General features: G+C 41.6%; 1 protein-coding gene across 5 annotated transcripts in view; it reads right to left on the reverse strand.

Moving 5' to 3' along the window:
- GRK3 (G protein-coupled receptor kinase 3) overlaps positions 1–19,600 on the reverse strand; it is a 124,424-nt gene that overhangs the window by 32,489 nt on the left and 72,335 nt on the right. For all 5 annotated transcript variants that reach the window (XR_015549964.1, XM_087424036.1, XM_087424037.1 and 2 more), the window contains 6 exons: positions 18,983–19,034; positions 17,172–17,263; positions 13,238–13,337; positions 6,719–6,797; positions 4,744–4,874; positions 2,463–2,557 (listed from right to left, as the gene is read on the reverse strand). Coding sequence is in view for 4 of the 5 variants with exons in the window: in XM_087424036.1 (XP_087280162.1) it covers positions 2,463–2,557; positions 4,744–4,874; positions 6,719–6,797; positions 13,238–13,337; positions 17,172–17,263; positions 18,983–19,034 (549 nt within the window). In the remaining variant the exon portion in view is untranslated. The remainder of the gene's footprint in view (positions 1–2,462; positions 2,558–4,743; positions 4,875–6,718; positions 6,798–13,237; positions 13,338–17,171; positions 17,264–18,982; positions 19,035–19,600) is intronic.

The following is a 19,600-nucleotide window of genomic DNA, read 5'->3' on the forward strand; positions in this document are numbered from 1 at the left end:
CTGCCACTGTGGGGTCCTGATTCTGCCCACACGGCGGTCACTAGTGCGTCCCGACGTTTCCCACTGAAGCTCCGTACTACTGTTCACACTGCGAGAGCACCTGAATGTCTGCAGACACTGTGACTCGAGACACGGCTTTGTGTTCTTTGATACAGTAAGCTGGTACTCAAGTTAGTTACTGACGATCTGCTCAAGTCCAAAGGGGTTTTTTTCATTATTCATGGCTACTCCACAGTTAACTTTCAGTTTACGATCACTTGATTCCATCATTAAATGAACTCACATCAGGAATCTCAACCACATGCTGCTCTGCAGATGAGCCCACGCCAGACGAAGTCCCAGGATCACACCTGCAGCTCTGAAAAGACCTGAGGAACCAGGTCTAGGCGGAAATTCTGGCCCCAAATCTTTACTCTAGTACTAAGTTGATCATTTCAAAGCCTCGGGGAGTTTGCGCACTTAGTGTAAAGAGCACAAGCTTGGGGGTCAGACAGAACTGGACTTTAATTCTAGCCCCACAATGTGCCAGGCAAGTGACCTTGTTCAAGTCACTTAATTTCTCTGAACCTCAGTTTCCGTGCCATAAAAAGTAGATAATTATACCTATGACGTAGGGGGTCTCTGTGAAGATAACAACAGGTTCAAAGCAGCTAGCCACGCATGCCTGGGACAGTGATGTTCAGCTCATGACACAAGTGCTGTGGCTGTCGGCACCACCACCCCACACACCAGTCACTTTCTGAACAGTTTCCAGGGCTTTTGTTCTTAGCCAAACATGCCTCCTTGATTTAAAAATGTAGTATTTCATTGTGAATTTATCCTTTTTAAGTAGTGGCTTCACTATCGTCATTTAAACATGGAAACCAACCTTCCCCATCATATCCCCTTACACATGCTGTTCAAACACTGAGCACAGCCCACCTTTCAGAGCTGACATGCAAATTACTGTAAGAAGCGTATAAGAAAATAAATAACCCCATATCCGAAAGTTAATTCCTTTGCAAGATTAACTCTTATGAGCTCTTGGATTCCTATTCAGTTGCGACTACACTAAATTGAAGAAATTAGCATACCAAATAGCTGTGGCATTAAAAATTCAAATGACTCTCTTAACAATGTCTAATGAACTCCCTCCGAGAAGCTTACACAACCACAGGTTGTGGCCTAATCATTGTCAAGTGCTGGCAAAATGCTAATGCTTTTATCACCCTACCCCAGATTCTGTAGAAAGAGAGAAACATGTTTATAGAAATGGTGCTATTCACTATTAACACTGGATCAGAGCTTTAAAAGGCAGTTCCGATTTAACGCAGTCCCTCGTCAAGCAGTGCAATTCAGAACCACTTTACTCCAGTCCCACAGAAAGTCTGTCATTTTTCTGCACGGCTGCACAAAATGAGGCTCCTGGGGGTTTCTTCAAGATCATGCAACACGACGATGAATGTTAGCTCAAGATGTATAATAAATGTAAATTTAAAAGGCTCACTGCTAAGAATGATACGTTTAAAAAGAAAAATTAAGCAAAGGTCATCTGTTTTTCCACAAACTACACACCTGTCCCTACTTTCCAGATAAACTGATACCAAAGAAACAGAAATGAAAACCAGTATGTATCCCATTCTGTTTCCGCAGAGCGCTGGGAGAGCCACCTGACAGTCCTCTGTCATTTTAACAGCCCCAGGTCCAGAGAAGTCCTTGCCCAGTGTCAATATGCTCCGATCAAGCTCGCCACCGCCAGAAGCAGCTCAGGGTCCGCCGAGGGTCAGGCGCTGGCCGAGGCCTGTGGTGTCAGGAAGTTTCCTCCACCTGGTCATTTAGAGGGCTGATGCAACACTCAAATCTAACCACACAACCTGCGTGAAAAGCCTGAACTGCAAGTAGATGATTTGTATTTTTAACTAAAAAATAAAAAGGATTCCTAATTTCTCTCCAGAAAAATAAAAGCCATTTTGAAAAGGAGGGAAAAAGCAGAGGGAGAGAGAAACTTCACCTCCGGGCCTTCCCTGGAGAGTTCTATGATGTAAGTTGCTTCTACAACTTCCACGATACATAGCCTTTGTCATCTCTCCTTATGACAACTTTCTGGAATTTATTATTACCTCTACTTTATAGACGAAGAGACTGAGGGTCACAGAGGTAAACTGACTGACTCAGGGTCACACAGCCAGCATGAATTCAGGCGTCTTGCTGAGGGCCCTCTCCTTCGCACAGACCACCCTGCCCCTGAGCAGCCACAGTGGAGGTCCGTCCATGCTCCCCGCAGACAGCGAGAGGCAGCCCACCACTCCCATTTCCTCCCCCGCACCCCGGGATACGGGGTGTTCCCTGACCCGGCATTATCACAGACTGAAATCACCGCCGGCAAGAAAAAACTGGGGGAACAAATGACCAGGTCGGGGTCCGACTGAATAAACGAGTCGCATTAGCAAAATGACGGTGAACAGAGTCAGGGCACTACTCACACACTCGCATGCGGCTTCTTTTTGGAAAAATCACAGGCCAGCCCGAGATCTGATATCCTCACGTGTCCGTGTTCATCCAAGAGGATATTCGCGGGCTAAAGAGAAGGAGAAGACCGTCTTCAAGAGTCCCCAGAATGCCACACGGGCTTTGAGAAATCCTAACACTGCAGGCACTTGTATCTTATTGATTATTTTACCACAGTCTGTTCCTAAACACCAATTCTAGCTTATATCATCACATCCAAACTGTGAATAAACTGAGAATAGTATTTTTCATGTTAACTTCAGCAGGAAAGAGCAGTAATGACAGAAGTGAAGGATTCTACTCATTAGACAATGAAACAGGGCAGGTAACAGGGGAGGGTTAGGACCACAGTGCATCAGAGTTGCAAGCATGTTCTTTTCACTCCAAGAAGAGCGAGCCAGACAGGACAGTGGCCTCTCCACAAAGGGAGTGAGTCCACTGGCTTCTTGGCTTCTACAGACTACGAGAACTTTGGAGAATGCGACCACGAAGCACAGAACGGAAAGGAATCTTGTAAGAATGCACAAATACTGGCCTAAGAAATCAAAATATTCTGCAGTGCCACACTAATCCTGATAAATGTCACTTCTGTTTACTGGTACATCATCAGCATAGGGCCCTACCAGATGACCAAATACAATTTTGACCACAACTCTGATGAAATGTATCCATTAAGATTCGATTTAGTCGGCATAATCATGGAAAACAAAGCTCCTCTCTCTAATATACATTGAATTACAGTCATCTTAATAATATATTTCTGCTGGAGATCAACTATTGTTTTGCTCGAAATAAAAATAATGGCATGCTTTATAAAAATGAAGCATGAATAATCATGAGTGACTAGAATTAAGTTTGAATAGAAATTAAATAATACCACTGTGCACTAAATAGCTTAGAAAACAAAAATTCAGCATAAAGATGATGAGAAACCAGTTACAGATTTAAATTAAAATGTATTACAATAGCACTTCATGGGCCTTCAGCATGCATTTTATTCTTCTGCAAAAATCCCATGAGGAAACAAAATGTCATGTGCTAACCAGTATCTAATTATTTCTAGTTCAGTGAAAATACATTTTTTCTGCTTTATGTTCATACAAAAACTAAGGGAATCATTCTTTAACCTTGAAGAAAGCTTTAAAATTTACAAAGTATTTTGTGAAAAAAATAATATGCTCGAAAATAAAATATATTTTAGATTCTTAGAAGGTAACTTAAAAGCTAATTCAAAACATCCTAGCTCCTTAGAGAAAGGAACACAAGCTGTATATTTCATTGGTGCATTTCAGCTGGTCTCCCCTTGGGTTCATTCAAGAAGGAATCTGAGATAGGAGGCAAACACACTCTTCCAGAGTCTTCTCATCCTATTGGGAAACTGTCACTCCTGTCATTTTTCTTCTCATTATTACTTACACATTTATCTATTCACATGAGCATTTCTACATTTTGTCATGGTCCCTTTATCCCTATCCCTGTCTTCAGCCTGCTGGCTGGATGAGTGCTACCACAGATGTACTGAGCAAAGTCCTACCTCCACCCTTCACACAGAACCCTGGTCCAAGCACCACGATCTGGAATGGAAAAACTCAGAATAGACTTACTGCATTTTTTCAAGTCCAGTGAGATTTAAAGAGAACAGAAGCCCAAGTACAGCAGTCTGGGGCCATGTAGTTCAGGGATCTAAAAATCGATTAGCGATTTTTCAGGCAATCTCAAAACATCATGAAGCTCCGAGACGGGCCTTTGGAGGACGTTCTGCAGGCCCATCAGCCACTCCACCCCCATCTGAGCAGCCCTGCCTCCAATGAGTTATGATGTCTTGATTCACCACTGTATACGCCCCGGGGAAGACAGATGTTCTTCGCTTGTTCATCTTGTACATCTCCAGTTCTAGCACAGAGCCATGGCCAAATCAGCTGCTTAGTGAACATTAAGTGAATTACAACTAATTGTAAAATGAAAGGCACCAAAAAACTCCTACCCTGCTTTTCATCAATTAACCAATGAAAATGTTTGAGTTAGTGTCTGAGCTGCACCAGGCACTGAGGTGACGGTGACGACTAGGACAGACGTGAGTTCCTAGAACAGAGTTTACAGTCTGGAGGAGACCGACCTCCACAGATGAAGACGTGATCGGGGAAGATGAGGAAGTCGACAAGATCCAGTTAACGAGAAGGGAAGGTCTGAAGGGCCCCGACTGCAACACCTACTGCACAGGTCCAGTAAATAGAGCGGGTCTGTAAACAGCCTCACCTTCAAGTCTCTGTAGACGACAAACCGGTTGTGCATGTGTTCCAGCCCCAGGATGATTTCAGTGGCATAGAACCGCATCTCCTTCTCAGAAAACACCCCATGCTGTGAAAGGTGATAGTGCAAATCGCCCCCTGCAATCAGAGATGCTGAATTTAATTCAAAGCGTGTTAACGTAAAGGAATCAAAAATCGCTGTCATCCTAAATAGTTAGGACGCAGCAGAAAAAGGTAAACTATGGTTCTGCTTTTTCTCTATGCCTACTCTGATTTCTGCAGTTTGACAAAACAGTGTAAAAATTATAGAGAAAACTTAGACAGTGAGAAGACTTGGGTGCAGCAATGACTGGGACGATATATAACAAAGTCACTGGTCTCAGGTTGGTGGCACAGCTCCCAGACACACCCTCACAGGCAGGGATTAGCTACTCTGCTCTGATTACTTAAGTCTTGTCTACTAACTGAATCAACCTATGCAGCGATCCAGGAGACGGCTCAGCAACTGGCTCTGTGGACAATAAATAAATAAATAAGTTGATCTTTTTTTTTTTGGTGAGGCAGAGTGTCCCTGAGCGAATATCTGTGCCAGTCGTCCTCTATTTTGTATATGGGTTGCCACAACAGCATGGCTTGATGAGCGGTGTGTAGGTCCACACCCAGGATCCGAACCTGCGAACCCCAGGCTGCTGACGCGGAGTGTGCAAACTTAACCACTATGCCATCGGGTGGACCCCTGATCATACTGATAGATATCTGACAAAGCAAATACAGTTAAGTTTTAACTGGTAAAATCCAAGGGGCGGCTATTTGGGTGTCCCCAGGGAAATTCCTTCAACTTTGCTATATACTTGAAGTTTTCGTAATAAAATGTTGGAAAAAGTAAATAGTCGCGTGGCCTAAAGTTACAGAGACAGAAAATGCCACAACAGGGTGAGGGAATGTTTTATAAACTGTAAGGGAAAAGCTGCTATTGATCTATAACAGTTAATGTGTGTCCAACTTTATAGCCCCGGCTTTTATAAGCATCTTCCCTCTCACAGACATGTATCCTTGCATACCTACTACCAGCTCAAGACGTGGAAGATCTCCAACATCCCAGAAGGTCCCCGTGCCCTCCCCAGCCAGTGCCTCAGCTCCCAGAGGCTGGTTAGCTAAGGCGACGCTACTCGCACCTCTCCGGAGCACCATCCATTAGTTTTGCCTCTTCTGAGAGTCACATAAATAGGAACATACAGATTAAAGGCTGCTGTGCCCAGCTTCTTTCACCCTTATGTCTGTGAAACTCCTTCATATTGTTGGATAGATCTGGTTTTAAATCAAACACTCAAAACATAATCAAACTTCAAAAAACCCTAGGTATTTCATTTGTTCAACCGTATGCCTTTTTATTTCAGTTCTTGTTACTAAAAATACTTGGAATACATACCATGCCGATTTCTAATATTAGAAAACTACCTTTCTAGGTAAAACGTTTTCAGCATTCTCAGGGGCATTGTGCATAGTTTAAAAGATCAATGTACAGTACTGCAGATTTAGACAATGCAGACGATCGGGCTAAAATCTGTACTGGCCCTAAGTCAGTCCTTCGAAGTTGGTTTTTAAATACATTTCTGTCTTTGGCCTTTATTATTAAACTATGAAGCATTTCATTTCTAAACGCTGGGGGTCAGGAAACAAGCTAATTAAAGATCTAGGCCAGCTGCATTCCAGAAAATTGAGTTTTACTGTAAGTATTTTATGAAAATCTTTTCTAGAAAATGCAACTTCCTGGGGAGAGATTGGGAGGGCCAGAGGGAAATTGCAATCAACATTTTAAAATGAATTTTAACTGAAAATTGAAGACTAAAAGGTTTCCTTAAACTTCAGGGGGAACCTCATCTGAAAGATCTAAACTGCCACTCTGCCTCGACTAATGCAGCTAAGATATCACATCACTGCGAAGTGTCTGAGTGTACTCAGACTTCCCAAGTGTGGCTTACCGTTCATCAGATCCAGGATGAAGCAGAGTTTATCTGGAGTGTGGAAGGCATAGGTCATACAGACAATGAAAGGACAATCCTAGAGTGAAAAAACAAGGTTATAAGAAAAGTAAATCTGTCCTAGAAAGCGCATCTGCCACCAAACACCATCTCTGGATTCTTATCCACGCCCCTGCCTTGTGCATCGAGCACAGACATGTACATGGTAACTTTAACAGCCACAGTAAAACCGATCTGGTTACTGACAAAATACATAGAGACACAACATTACTAATCGGAGCAGACGAACTCGGAGGTCCTCTCTCACTCAGGTTCAATCTTGACTCTTCTATCTACATCTTCAAAAAACTCAGATTCTACAGAAAAATATTACTGCCTTGCTAGTCTTTTTGCTGGTCTACATTTTGGTTCTGGCTAGTCAAATATCCATTTCAATCTTTGATTCTAAAGGTGGAAGAACCATACCACAGGAGGAAAAATGGTATCTGTATTATTGTCTTGAAACACTGAGAATAAAAATGGAATTAAATTAGCTTTTGAAAGTGGAAAAAAATACCAGGGTCAGGAACTGAATAACTCAATTGCAAAGATGTCAGTTTCCCCCAAATTAATCTACAGATTACATGCAACCTTAATTAAAATGAAAATTTATAAGCAGATTGTAAAATTTATATGGAAATGTAAGCAGCCAAGGAAAGTTCAGATACTCTTGAAGAAAAACAAACCTGGAAAACTTACAGTGCCAGATATCAAGACTTATTACAAAACAACAGTAATTCAGACAGTGTGGTATTAGCCCAAGGACAGACAACTAGACCAATGGATCAGAACACAGAATCCTGAAATAGACCCACACGTAAATGGTCACTTGATGTGTGATAAAGTGACACAACAGGGTGAGGGGGAAAGGATGACTTTTTCAATCAATGGTGTTAGAGCAATTGGATATCTGTACAACAAAATACAAACACTGACCCCTACCTCACACCACACACTAAAGTCAACTCCAGGTAGATATAAACCTAAATGTGAAAGGTAAAACAATAAAACTTCTAGAAGAAAACAAAAGAAACTATCTTCATGATCTTAGGGTAAGTAACATTTCTTAAATGAGCCATAGAAAGCACTAACAATAGAAATATTGATAAACTGGACTAAAATAAAATTAAAAACTCTATTCACCAAACAACATTAAAAAAAGTAAAAAGGCAAGCCACAGAATGGGAGAAGATATTTGCACACAAATGACTCATATCTAGAATATATAAAGAACTCAAAAATCAAGAAAGAAAAAGCAAACAACCCAAAAGAAAAATGGCAAAAAAAAAAGAAAACAATAATAAGTAGGCACCTCACATAATAGGATACCACATGGCCTGCAAGCCTATGAACAGATGCTCAACCTCAGTTGGCCCCAAGGAAATGCAAATTAAAATCACAAAGTGCTATCACTAAAACCCATGAGAATGGCTAAAATTTAAGAAACCAACAATAGGAAGTGTTGGAAAGATAGGGAGTAAATGCAACTTCCATATACGGCTGCTAGGAGAGCACAATGGTACAACCACTTTCACAAGCTGTTTGGTGGTATCTGCTCCAGCTGAGCACCACCTGCAAACCCTATGACCCAGAAATTCCACTCCAGGGTAGCAATCTGTACCTACGTGCACCAGAGAACAGCATGAGAATGTTCCTCACAGCACTATTCAAAATCGCCCAAACCGCGAAATAACCCAAATGTCTACCAACAGTAGAACGGACACATAAATTGTGGCCTATTTATGCAATGGCATACTCTAGAGCGGGGTCAGCAAACTTTCTACCAAGGGCTGAACAGTAAATATTTTAGGCTTTGCAGGCCCCATACAGTCTCTGTCATATATTCTTCGTTTCTTTACAATCCTCTAGAAACGTAAAAATCATTCTTAGTTCATGGACTGTACAAAAAAAGGCCACAAGCCAGATCTGGTCCACGCGCCATACATGATTTGCTGTCCCGTGTATTTAGTTACAGAATGCACTAGAGCTTTGGTGGTGAACACGATGTCGTGTAGACAGAAGTCAGAACACAATGGTGTACACCTGAAATTTATATAATGTTATAGACTAATGTGACCTCAATAAAAAAAAGAGAGAATGCACTATTGCCATGTGCGACGACACAGATGAACCTCACAAGGAACACTGAGTGAGAGAAGCCAGACACAAAAGGGTACACTTACACAAAGTTCAAACACAGGCAGAGCTAAATTACGGTGTTAGAAATCTGGGTGGTAGTTAGCTTGGGTGTGGGGTAAGTGACTGAAGGGGGCATGAGGAGATTTCTGGAACACTGGTAGCTTTCCATCTCTTGATCTGGGTGCTGGGTACACACTCATGTGTTCCCTTGTGAAAATTCATCAGTACTCTGCTAGATCTATAACTATTTCTATTTAGATTCTTTACATACAGCGAATACTTGCCACTCAACTGATTCAAATAAAAAATGGCATACAATATCTACATCCACTTTCTTAACAGAAACAAAGAATTATTAAATTCCACAGAAAATATTCAAGTTTCAACAGAATAATCTATAAACAGAATTGACATTGTTCAACCCTCTATATTAATGGCATACAGACAAATTTGAGTTAACACATTCCTATATGTTAAAGATTCATGAACTTGAATTCAATTTCCATAAATCTTCCGGAGGAAATTGCTCCAGAATGAATTACAAAATTCATTTTGTGGTTACTCAGTTCTCCTTAGAGTTCTGTTGAGACGGTGTTCGTGTTTACTGATTTCAAGACTGATTTTGCTTTAAACAGGTAAAATAAAGGTGCTATCCTTTTTCTGTTAAAAGCCATGTGGCCTTCCCGGGGGACAGCGTCCCACTTGGAACCCACTGACATCTCACCAGAACTTTCCAACAGCCTACTGAAGATGGCTCATCCTACTCCTTCCTGAATGGGGCTCCCCACAAACTCTGGTTCCTGATCTGAGAGCAAACTCACCTGTAGAGAAACAGGTGGACCTAGAACTAAGTACGGCCGGGGTCTTGCCCAGCGTGAGAGGGTAACTGCACTCCCTCTCCAAGGGGACAAGCAGACCCTGCCAAGGGGGGTTTCTGCACATGCTGGCATATGATCCTCCTACCAACAGCCCTGAGAGGATGGCAAAAGGTTAAAGCATTCTTAAAGCGTTACATTATTAGGATGGGCCGTGAACTGTAAATTGAGACTCATGGGTTCCCTGAGGAGGAAGTGCTCTCAGAAAAAAAAAAATCACTTGGTCCAACTTCTTTATTTTACAGACAAGGAAACTACACCCTCTAAAAGGGAAATGACTCGCCTGAGGTCACAAAGAAATGTGGCAGCCAGCCAAGATTCAACCCCCAAGTCTCCGGGGCCTCTCCAGAGTTCTCTCTATGTTCTGCTACTTCTAAAGGCGAGGTTTCCATAGCGACGTAAAATGAAGCTCAGCTAAAGGGATACAGTTCGGTTACTCCACAGAACTCACTGATCGCAACCCTCATCTCTCAGGTGCTGAGCAGATGATATACTCAGTCTCCTGTGGCGTCGGAGACATACAGAACCGAATACTGACCAGTGTGGAAAAAGAGGCAGCAATGTAATGACGGGGTTGATCCAGTTCCAAAGATAATTATGGTGAAGATGTTCTGCCTTCGTTACAAATTAAAGCTCGATAAGAAGTGGCCGAATTTTAGAGTCAGACCCTTAAATAAGGCTCCTCAGCAAGGAAGTGTCTTTGATTTCCCACCGGCAGCACGCAAAACAGCTTGCGTTTTGCAGGAACTCTGTATAAAATTGTGATAAAATAGACCATGAAGTAGTTCCTTAAGAAAATTTCTCCACACTGCAATCAGAGGACTCTTTTCAAACTGCAGGCCCCACCATGTTATCTTCCTACTTAACGCTCTTTGTTTCCAAGTGCTGTGCGATTTTTAAAACTTCTCCATGTTGGCCTGGAAAGCTCTTTACAGTCTGGTCTGGCCTCTGTCTGCCTCTCTCTCTCTCTCCAGCCTCATCTTGTGCTGAAGTGCTCATCACTTCAGACCCAGCTATGCCACCTTCTCTGACGTCCTCAAAGCCTCCGTGCTCAGGACCCAGACGCCACGGCACCTCCTCTGCCTTCAGAGGAGCATTCCTCGACTACATCTCCCCCTCCTAAATGCCTGCCGAGCACTGTGTACCTGTGCTTTACAGCTCTTGCCATGTGTTCCCACCATCTACGCACTCCCGAGATTACCTGAATTATTTAAGGAAGATGCTGGCTGCTCTCCCAGCTACAGACACACTCACCCTGTTCTCAAACATGCAGATTTCCCTTTTTTCTACCCAAGAATTACAGAATAAGACAGGCAACAATGTTTCCTACTGTCTCTCGGGGATGGAGGGTAGGAATACTCAATTTGAGATTGAAAGGAAAAAAAACCTTCTAGTAAAAAAAAAAACAAAGGCTGAGTGGCCGCAGTTCAGCTGCACGCCAAGACCCCAAAAAATCGTGTTGATACAGGCGGATCCACAGCTGAACCTACTGAGGCAATCTTAAACTAAAGATCACTAAAAACCTATAAACAGTGGTTTTCGACTAGAAAAAACAATTCCAAATAACTTTACCACAACTCTTTTGCTTAAATTATGTATTTATAACTGAAAAAAAAAACTAAATAGTTTTGGTATTTGAATAAAAAATATAAACGATTCTTTTAGATTAGTTCAAGCCAGTAGCCCAATATAAGCCCAATTTTTCCTTTATTCCCTTAGGGGTAAACTAGTGAGAAACTATACAACTACAACATTCTCCCTCACCTGAATAAAATAAACATAAAAACACTACATGAAAATTGCAAGTATTTTTTTTCAATACTAAAAATTGTTTCCATAGGCTTTCTTGAGAATAAATATCCAAGCCTTTGAGCTAACTCACTGAAAATTAATATTTTAATAACCGCTTACAATCTGCAGTAAGCACATATCCACGTTTAAAATTTAAGATGAAAGACATTTCCAACAGAAATTAGAAGCCAATGCCATTCATACTGATTCCAATACAATGAGCAAGATACTCAGTTTCCATTCCCACCAGTAAAAACTTGGTCACACACACAGGATAACTCTTATTTGAAATGTTTAATGTCCACACGTCGGGAGGCAGAGGCACATAATTAGAAATCATTTATCGCTATGGTGTTTTCATTTGTTATAGTTGAGCTAAATCATGATATTCGTTTGTTTCACAGCAGATAGCCTTTCTAGAACCACTTAAAACCAATGCTAGAATAATATAAACTACGATCCAATAAATCTAGGTGATAACCAAAAACACGGAGCCCGCAAAGTGAGGATGGGAAAGGAACAGTGAGATTCTAGGAGTCCAGAGACTTGGGGCAAGGAAATTAACCTCCCTGGGTTTCAGATTCCCTGCTTACTACACGAAGGGATTCTCGGATTCACCATTAAAATTTGATTCTTTCAAATCCTTTGGGTGAAGACGACTTTACTTAGAACCCAGCCATGATATCTGGAGGCCCCCACATGTCTCACGGTGGATAAACCTTCCTGGCTTGGTGTTTAACATTAAATTCTTATGTGAGCTACACAGCACAGATCCAGCCATTCCATGTTCATTTCATGCCTTTCTTTCTAGATCCCAACCCCGTGTGCCCCTCTGAACACTGCATGATGACAGGCCTGCTGGTGTGCACACGCATGCCCAGGTTTCTGGGATGGTGGGTTTTTCTGGATGTGTCTTTATATACGGTGGCATCTGTACAAATAAATAAAAGCCAAGCCAAATAATACCATTAACAGAAAAAGAAATCAGAATGGAAAGCTGTTTTGCAAGTAAAGAAGGTAAATGTTTACACACGTGCTGAGCTAAAAATGATAGTTTGGTGTGCAAATAAAACGTCCAACAGGTGGAAACACAGTGCTGGAAACGGAAAGGACCAAAGTCCACAGCAGGTCACAAGCAGCAAGTGCTGAGAAGATAAAGTCATCTTCAAAGAAACGCTGACGGAGGACAACCCCGGAGGGACAACTCAGATCTGACGGCCCCAAGTCACTTCCTCTCTGTTTGCTTAGGAAGAACAGCAGCCACTTTTCTCTCTCATTTTCTTCTCTGGGTTATCCTTCTCGGTCAGGCAGCCGATTCATAATCATACTCATGTGATTTTTTCTTGTTGCTATGATTACCTTCTGCCATCTCTGCAACCATATTTGCAGAAAAGGAAGGCATAAACAGGCACTGAAGGGAGAAGTCGTGGGTGTGCATAACGATGGATGCTGGTACTTGTTAACTCCCAAATGAAACAGAGATAATACTTGAATGACACACTTTTTACATTAACTTAGCGCTGCCCCCTGCTTACATTCTAACCCACCCAAGAATTGGCTAGCCCCATAATTTGTCAGAAAAAAATGCCTGTATTTTAAACAAATTGTCCCGATATAAAACAAATACACACACACACACACACACACAAAACAGTGCTCAAAATTGAATACTTACTCCTGTACTCACAAGAGACAACATAATCCTTTCATTTAAGGCTAACGTTTCGCCTTGTTTCATCTTGATCCTCTTCTTATCTAAGCATTTCATTGCATACCTAGAAACATAAATGTTATTGAAAAATCCACACTGAAAATATATCTACGCTGATTTAAATAATACACATCACACTGAGGAAAACTTCTAAAGACTTGGACAGCATTTAAAAGAAGCAAAATGGCACCCAAGTGCCATGCAAAAAATATTTTTTTACTTTGCATGTATTAAGATAAAAATCAACTCCCCTCTCTAAGAGGGAGAACGTAACTCCCACTCCTTAGGTTGGGGCCGCACATAGTGAGTCCTTTCCGAAGGGCACAGTATCGGGGGAGAGAGGAGAGTAACTGCAGTGCAGAAGCCTCACAAACACGACCTCAGCCAAGCAATCAAGGTCACGGTCAACAGCGATAAGCATGTTAATAACACATATCCCTGATGAGAACGGCATTTTGCCTCTGGGGTCCTCCTTCCAAAAGCCCATAACCCCAATCTAACCATAAGAAAAGCATCAGATGAACCTAAATTGAAGACATTCTACAAGACACCTGACCAGTGCCTCTCAGAGCTGTCCTGGCCATCAAAAACAAGGAAAGTCTGAAAAACTGTCACAGTCTAGGGAGCCTAAGGAGACCTGATGGCTAGATGCAATGTGGGATCCCAGAACAGAAGACACTGGGTAAAAACTACGGAAATCTGAATAAAGTAGAGCCTTTAGTTAATAATGTCTTAATGCGGGTTCAGTCGTTGTGACAAATGTACCACACGAATGGAGGGTAGGGTACGGTGTAGGGCACATGGAACTCCCTGTACTCTCTTTCCTGTAAACCTAAAACTATTCTCAAATCAAAAGGTCATTTTTTTTAAATCAAGCAATAATTAAGATAGTTCTATCATTACATGAATAGAAGTTCCAGTTAAATAAGAGCATAAAGTAGATGAATATAAATAAATTCAGTGAAATAAATCTGCATGTACTGCTGCTGCCTAGTACCACTATGGGTGTGTGTTGGGAGGCCTGTAGGTATAATATTCAGCATTTAGGAACTGTGAATTCAGCAGCGGTCAAGATTTTACAGGAGTGCAGAGTGTAAGACTCCAAAATATTGGCGATCAACAAAATGGGAAGGAAGTGCGTTCAAAAAAAGCATATCATCAAACGCTATTTAATGGATTTGTTTTTAATCTTGATGTTGAAGTTACCATATTTCAAGTAATAAAAAGAATCAATAAGATTTTTATATTAAAGTTAGTTGAGAAGAAACAGTTGGCAACTTAAGATTTCTGAAAACTTGGAACAAATTTATATTAAGGAAATACAGACACGTTATTTGGTATGCTCTATAGGCACAGGTTAAAGAAAGCAGCATGCTTTTTCAGCGGGACAGTAGAAAGCTGAAAGGAAGATTTTTACAAAGGTTTTAGGGGCTTGAAAATTCTGTGTGTATAGCCATAGATTCCCACTGATGGACTACTTCATAAGGCCCAGGTACACCACACAGACAGGTGTCTGGCTGTGGTAGGACACAGAGCATCCACTTATTTCTAACGGACCATAACTTATAATGTTATGACTTACAGCAAAACATAGAGGGGCAAATTTAATTTTTTTGTGTGTGTGTGAGGAAGATCAGCCCTGAGATAACATCCACTGCCAATCCTCCTCTTTTTTTTTGCTGAGGAAGATTGGCCCTGGGCTAACATCCATGCCCATCTTCCTCTACTTTATATGGGACGCCTCCACAGCGTGGCTTGATGAGCAGTGTGTAGGTCCATGCCTGGGATCCGAACCTGTGAACCCCAGGCCGCCGAAGCAGAGTGCGCAAACTTAACCACTACGCCACCAGGCCAGCCCCTCAAATTTGATATTTTTAGCCACCCCTCCAGGAGTTCTTTATAACAAATCCATTAACGAGACATTAATTTGCGTAATTATGGGATCAAATATTGAGAATACAGCAAGTGACAGGTTCTTTAAATGTTTAATTTTTATGACAAAGAATTTTCAAAATGCTTCATTCTACTTCTGTCACCACCCTCTACCATGACGGCATTTCACAAAACCTTTAAGCTGCAGTCCAGAGCAGACGGCCCACACAGGCCTTGAGCCCCTGAGGAAGTAGGACGACCTGAACAGGCTCCTAAGGGTAGGCGGCCGCCACGTCACTGATGGGTTCCAGGGCCACCGCACAGGGAACTGGCAGCCTGGAGACTGTGGAGGACACGCCCGAGGACTCAGAGGAGCTGGGCCTGGCCACTTTCTAGCTGCGTGACTCCTGGGAGGGGTCTACCCTTAATCTATAAAATAGGAGATTTTATTTACCAAACACTGGCTGTTTCTGAGAGTTACACGAAATAATAAACGTGCATGAAGAGACAAATTGATATTATTCACAGAACAACAGCATGTGACAGAGTAGATATCATAAATATCTTGACAAGTGACAACAATGAAGTAAAACAAACAAATTTAGTGAAATGTAACAAGTGACAAGCAAAGTGTATCATTTAGGATCAAAAAGTCCACTGTGCAAGCACAGAATAGGGAAGAACGTTCCATAAGTGACTCTGTTTACTAACACTCCCTCTGGGATAGGCAGTGTTCTGAACACTTTATGATGTATTATTTAATTCTCACACAAGGTAGGTGCTTTCACTATTCCTATTTTACAGACTAGGATATAGAGGCCCCAGGAGGGCACAAACTCTGTCCATGCCAGAGAGTGTGGAAGCTGCCTCCAACCTAGCCGCGTGACGCCAGGACCCCCACTCCGGATCACTAGGCTGTCCTGTCTCAGCGTGACACCAGACTTCAGACACCTGGGTGCCAGGCATTGGGTTCACCCTATATGCGGTCCCAAAGCAGGAAGAGAGCAATGGGCACAAATTAGTGAAGGTATATTTCAGCCCCCAAATAATCAAAAACAGGCCAACTATTGGACCTGTCTGAAAACAGAAAGGGCTACTTGACAAAGCCGTCAGCGCCCAGTCCTGGGAAGGAACCAAGCCGAGGCTGAGTGCCCACCTGTAGGCGACGCTGGGGCAGCAGGGGGAGGTGGGCACTGAATTAGGTGACCTCAATTACGTCTTCTTACACTGACTCAGTGATTTATAAATGAAGCTTCACAGACTACCCTTCTTGCCCATTGTTCTAATATGGCTGTCACTTGGTTAAACTTGTAGGTCTGGGTCTATCAAATTATATTTTTCTATTCTCTTTTGCTTTCAAAAATATGTTCACTTAAACTGCTTCTATACTAAAAAAAAACTCCCCCCCCACTGTTAAGAATTCCATCATTCATTTTCCAGGAGACCCTATACCCGGCTCACGGCACTGAATTGCCTCACATCAACCTCCCATGAGGCAAGCGACTCAGATGAGTGATGGAGCCCCGAGATCACGATCCGATCAGAATCCTCGGAGCAGGGCATGCTGCTCACCCGCGCCCGAGCTACCCATCTATGGAACCAACGCTTCCTGGAATGCTACGTCACCCAAAATGGCATACGCTAAATCATAGGTGGGTCATTGTTTAGAAGGGAATGTCTCTCTTCCGTAAAGCAGAGAATTCTCTGCACTATGACTGGATGGAGGGGCTATACGCAATGCCCCTTCTTGGTCACTTCTGGGTCCCCAGTTCCTGGCCCACAGCCTGAACCATGGTGGGCTCGCAATGCCTGGTTACTGGTTAACTTCCCACTTAGCCCTAAGAGGTGCAGGTTTCAGCTTATTTTTCTCATTTACTATGCTTAACAAAATATAGTCTATTTTTTCTGAGGTAAATTACTTCAGGAGCGAGATCATAGGCTTCCATATACTTATGTAGGGATTTTCTTTGGATACAAGCATAAAATCCTAATATTCCCAGCAAAATATATGAGCATAAAAGCTTACATTTTTCCAGTGTCTGCTTTCCTGCAACCATATACTTCACCAAATCCTCCTCGTCCAATGATCCTGTGTACGCTGAAATCATTCATGGTCAACTGTGATTTCAAAATACAAAACAGAAACATAAAATTGCATAAAAATTATGTTGTTGTTTTCACACAAAACATACACACTTATTAAAATAGCAATTCTGGTGTAGGGATCTGCCCTTTCCATGAGTGATTCCTCAGACTGAGAGATAAGATGCACAAGGTGGCAAGACTTTCTAGAACTTTCTTCTGGTCCACCCCCAAAATGCACACAACAGAGGCAAGTGGGAAGATGACAGAGCAGGAGTCAAGTTAGATTGCTTTTCCAATCTCATAAATCTTAGGTGACAAGACACATACCTTGAAGACAAGTGAGCATGAAATTTCTAGTTAAAATGAAAAGCAGCCTCAGCGACCTTGAAGCCAAAAGTTTGCGAACAGTCCAGCAATTCCAGGAACTGTCATGGCAGAAAATAAGTCTCCATCAAGGACTTCTGTGTTTTCATAATAGTGGGCCATATGATCAGCAAACCCAACAGATGCTGGCCATGTGAATTTTTTATCGATAACATCAGTGAATAGAGACGATTCATGCTTTTTGGCATGTGAGCATGAACAAGACTAAGTGTGAGTAAAGTATATAAAGAGGCTTTATTCATAAGCATTTCCTTTTGCCAACAGTATCTCAGTAACGCCCAGCTTCCTAAGTAGTTTTAATAGCATTAGACGGTACAGGGGCAGATAGTGAGTCCTACGCTCATGGTAAGAGGCCAAGGTTCATGGTAATAGCAAATGCCTACTAGTTTATGTATCATGGCAAGTTAAGGGTCAGATTCTTGAAGGGTCCCCCAAACAACCCTTAAAACATCATGTCCGCGGTCAGGTAGGGCATTTGGCCCAAAGGCTTCACGTTTGATGCTCAGAGGACACAGGGACATGAGGACACCAGGTGTGAAGGAGCATAAGCATAAGAAAGACCTATAGCAGATATATGAGACTTTTTTTAAAATGTGTCATTGCCTCTCGCTTCTAAATCCTGCCAGGAAATGAGATGGAAAGGGGAAGTTAAAAAAAAAAAAAAAAAGGAATCCCAACAGGACCGTTCAAGTAAAAACTCAAAAAAAAGAAAAAATCCAGTTGATTATTTCTTTTTCCCAATTGCAAACTTATGGGAAGGTTGGAAGGGAGAACTGGAAAAAAAAAGTAAGAGAGGCTGTACAAAGAAATGTGCATTCTAAAAGTGAAGTAGGGATTATGCCCTAGAATTACTGACATTGAAAGCTAAAAGAAGATGAAATGCTAAGAAAACACATGTTAGAAAGTAGTGTGCGTTTGAGGATTGCTTTTATCATTCTCAAAATAATAAAAAAACAAGATGAAACTTTGGTCTAATAAAAGATGTCATCATTTTTATTACATGCTTACATTTACTAATAAAAAGAAAAGAAACTTTGCCAGGATGGCAAAAGACAAGGGCATACAGGAATTACATTACGTAGAAGACTGGCATTTTTACTACTATTTCCGTTAAAGGGTCAATTACTGCCTAAAATATCCTTTCTTAATAACCACATTCTCATACGAATATGAATAAAGAGAATAAAAATTCCGATGTTTACAACTGGGTATGGGGGGATGAATTTTTCATACGTAAAGCTGTAAAAACGACATCTGTTTGGGCAGTGTATTGCCCTTGGGAGTTCGCTCCAGAATAAAGTATTTTCTCACGAAGTTAAGCCAGAGGAAGTTTTTCTTTAAAAAAAGAAAGAAAAAGATGATACTCACATGGATATTTAATTCTACATTTTTCCACTGACAAAATCTAGTGAACTTGTCACTAAAAGAGAACATACATAATTACTGAAAAGTTAACTATCAAATTAACTGGATTTAAAGAACAGTGTTATAAAATAAACTAGGATTGTACTACTTTGTTGCTTCTCAATAGAGCGTTTCTCAAACATTTTTTCACAAAATGAAAGACTTCACGTTTCTCCTTTAATTGCCATTACGCTGCGGTAACATCTTTATCAAGTCAGCACTGTCCAATAGGAGGATAACACAAGCAACGTGTATAATTTAATTTTAATAATACACTATATTTAACCCAACATATCAAAAAGTTATCATTTCAACAGATAATCAATATAAAATTATTAATGAGATATTCTACATCCTTGTTTTTATACTAAGTCTTTGAAATTCAGTGTATCTTCTGCACTTATGGTCCATCTTAATTCAGACTAGTCATATTTCAAGTGCTCAATGGCTATATGTGGCTAGCGGCTACCACACTGGACAGTATAGCTCTAAATGACAAAAAATCGGGGCCGGCCCCGTGGCTTAGCGGTTAAGTGCGCGCGCTCCGCTGCTGGCGGCCCGGGGTTCGGATCCCGGGTGCGC

This window comes from Ceratotherium simum, chromosome 35 (genome assembly GCF_057802395.1).
Source record: "Ceratotherium simum simum isolate JZ-2026a chromosome 35, ASM5780239v1, whole genome shotgun sequence".
Lineage (NCBI taxonomy): Eukaryota > Metazoa > Chordata > Mammalia > Perissodactyla > Rhinocerotidae > Ceratotherium > Ceratotherium simum.